The sequence below is a fragment of the Dipodomys ordii genome, unplaced genomic scaffold, assembly GCF_000151885.1.
Source record: "Dipodomys ordii isolate 6190 unplaced genomic scaffold, Dord_2.0 Scaffold81, whole genome shotgun sequence".
NCBI classification, from domain to species: domain Eukaryota; kingdom Metazoa; phylum Chordata; class Mammalia; order Rodentia; family Heteromyidae; genus Dipodomys; species Dipodomys ordii.
The window spans coordinates 3038560-3041587 of NW_012267297.1; the positions used below are offsets into that span (position 1 = coordinate 3038560).

Here is a 3028-nt window from a genome sequence, read left to right on the forward strand (position 1 = left end):
ATAGGAAGCCACAGTCCAGGCTGCAGGTATCTGATTTTGGTGTGTCCTTTGTGTCGAGGGGGGATGGAGTGAAGACAGATTCTTTTCTTGCCAATGTGTGTGGTTCACGATCACTTTGACAGTTGGTTTTGTTGGGGGTAAACACATACGTTCTTCTTGTCTACCACGCTGTCACACAAGCGTTTCTCCACGGGCGTCCTCAGAACCATCTCATGAGTACCGGTTTGTCCTCAGGATGATGATGATTTTCTGATTACAAAACAGTACCTATTTATGTACTCATTTTCTTTGATGCCAGTACTAGAATTCGAACTCAGGACTTGGGTGCTATTCTTTAGCTTGTTTTGGCTCAAGGCTGGTGCTCTTACCCTTTGAGCCGCAGCGCCACTTCTGGTTTTCTGGTGGTTCATTGGAGATCAGAGTCTCATGGACTTTCCTGCCCAGGCTGGCTTTGAACCGTGATCCTCAGATCTCAGCCTCCTGAGCAGCTGGGATGACAGGAGTGAGCCACCAACGCCTGGAAGTCATTCCTTTTGATTCACGAAAAGATTTTTTTAAAACAGCTCATTTTAAGAGTTTTAAAACAAAAGCTTAAATCGCGTTGTTTTACTTCGTTTACTCGTTCATTTTTAATCGTGGTTAGTGGTACGGAGGAGTTGAGGTTCAGCAAACTTGTTCAAGTCCATTTTGAGATCTGCTGAACCCAAATCGAACCTTCCACCAAAAAAAAAAGAAAGACCATGTTTCATCAAAACCCGTGTAATCCTGTCGGCTAAATTCACTAAATAAAATCATGATACGTTATTTCTTGGGGGGGGGTGTCAAAAAATGTTATGGAAATAGTAAAAAGTCCTCCCAATCTACTTGAGCAAACTTTGTACCCCCCCAAAAAGAGGCGGGCAGGTGACTGAGATGGTAGCATCGTCCGGCTGTGTTGTTATTAGTCGGCGGACAAGAGAAAGCCGAGATTCATGCTGTGCACTACCCATCTCGGCCTGGCCAATCCTGACCCTGTGCTGGTCTGGCGTCTCAGTCCTCAGGAACCAGCATCACGGTGGACATCGCGGTGATGGGTGAGGCCCACGGCCTCATCACCGACCTCCTGGCCGACCCTTCGCTGCCCCCCAGCGTATGTACCTCCCTGAGAGCCGTGAGCAACCTGCTCAGCACCCAGCTCACCTTCCAAGCCGTGCACAGGCCCAGGGCCGGCCCGCTGCTGGCCTTTGGCGACTACGCCTGCTCCGACTCTGAGGAAAGCACCGACAAGGACAAGCTGGCCGTGCCCAAGGTGAGTGGCAGCCTTGAACAACTCCACGATCTTCTGTTCACCGTTGCTGTGCGTGCGTCGGTCCTGGGGCTTGAACTCAGGGCCTGGGCGCTGTCCCTGTGTCTCTTTTCCCTCAAGGCTGGGTGGTGCTCTACCCTGGGAGCCACACAGCGCCACTTCTGGCTTTTTTTGGTGGCTCACTGGAGAGGAGACTTTCATGGACTTCCCTGCCCAGGGCTGGCCTCAAACTGTGAGCCTCAGATCTCAGCCTCCTGAGTAGCTGGGATGACAGGCGGGAGCCACCTGGCCCTTTAGTCCTATATTTGCATACACATTGAAACCAAGACCTCCCCCAAATTATGATACGTATAATATTTGCTCATTTTGGGGGGGTGGAGAGACTTTGGGTCAAATGTCTTAAGAACTCAGCATTTTGGACAGATGACAAGGGTTCCCTGGGGGTCCCCTTCCAGTTCAGCAAGTGCTCCCCTCTTTCCACGCTGCAGCCAGAGACACTGTGTGTCAGAGATGCCCGGTGATCGAAAAAATAAAAGACACCGGACACGGTTGGCTCCCGCCTGTCATCCCAACTCCTTGGGAGGCTGAGATCTAGAGGATCGCAGTTCGAGGCCAGCCCGGGCAGGAAAGTCCGTGAGACTCTGATCTCCCATGAACCACCAGAAAACCAGAAGTGGTGCTGTGGCTCGAGGGGTAGAGCACCAGCCTTGAGGGAAAGAGCTCAGGGACAGCGCCCAGGCCCAGAGTTCAAGTCCCAGGACTGGCAAAAATAACTGCATGCTGTCTCCTAGCGCCTGAGGAAGAGTTTGCCCCCCGGCTTACTGCGCAGAGTGTCCTCCACCTGGACGACTACCACATCAGCCACGGGCCTCCCCACGTTGGAGCCTGCCCCCGTGCGGAGGGACCAGGGTTCCAGCAGCACCAAGGTGCAGGAAGCCTCTTCACCCAGGTCAGATTCCCCCTCACCCTCCCGCCCCACACCCAGAACACGTCTCCAAAGTCACCTTGAACTATTACATCAAGGCATAGGGTCAGACAGCGACCAGTCCACCGGAGGTCAACCGAGCGCCCGCCGAGCGTGGTAGCTCATGCCTGTAATACCAGCCACTGGAGGGTCTGGGGTTCGAGGTGAGCCCAGGCCACACAGAGCTCACCAGGTCCAGGCCTGTCATGTTTGTAACAAAAGGACAGCATGAATAGGAGGATCGAAGTCCAAGAGACCTGGGCATCGAATGAGACCTGCTATCTGGAAAATAACCAACACACACACACACACACACACACACTATGTACATGGATGTCTGTGTATACGCACACACATACAAATACACAGACATACTCGCTACATTGTGTGTGTAGAAAGAGAGAGAGAGAAAGAGAGAGAGGGAGAGAGTATACTCACTTCCTGTACCAGCTAGCATTGATAAATGGCATTTAATAATACTGCTAAGCATTGCTTAAGACAGTGAATTATAACCTGGAGATTTATGACCAGACAGGTTTCTTATTTTACCAGTGAACTTTGCCCAAATTTTCTGTCATGGCGTAAGGTCGATGATTTTCTTTGCAAAGAATGTTTCCACGAAAAATCCATTTATGCCTTTGAAATAGAGTCTTGTCTTTTCTTTCTCTCTCTCTTCCTTCCTTCCTTTTCTCCCTCTTTCCTTCCTTCCTTCCTCCTCCCTTCCTTCCTTCCTTCTTTCTCTCCCTCCCTCCCTCCCTCCCTTCCTCCCTCCCTCCCTC

General features: G+C 51.3%; 1 protein-coding gene across 1 annotated transcript in view; it reads left to right on the forward strand.

Annotated features, from left to right (window-relative positions):
• LOC105992231 (cGMP-inhibited 3',5'-cyclic phosphodiesterase A-like) overlaps window positions 1-3028 on the forward strand; it is a 33212-nt gene that overhangs the window by 28778 nt on the left and 1406 nt on the right. Inside the window, exons 2-3 of the mRNA XM_013025054.1 lie at window positions 1034-1288; window positions 2077-2211. Coding sequence (XP_012880508.1) covers window positions 1034-1288; window positions 2077-2211 — 390 coding nt within the window. The remainder of the gene's footprint in view (window positions 1-1033; window positions 1289-2076; window positions 2212-3028) is intronic.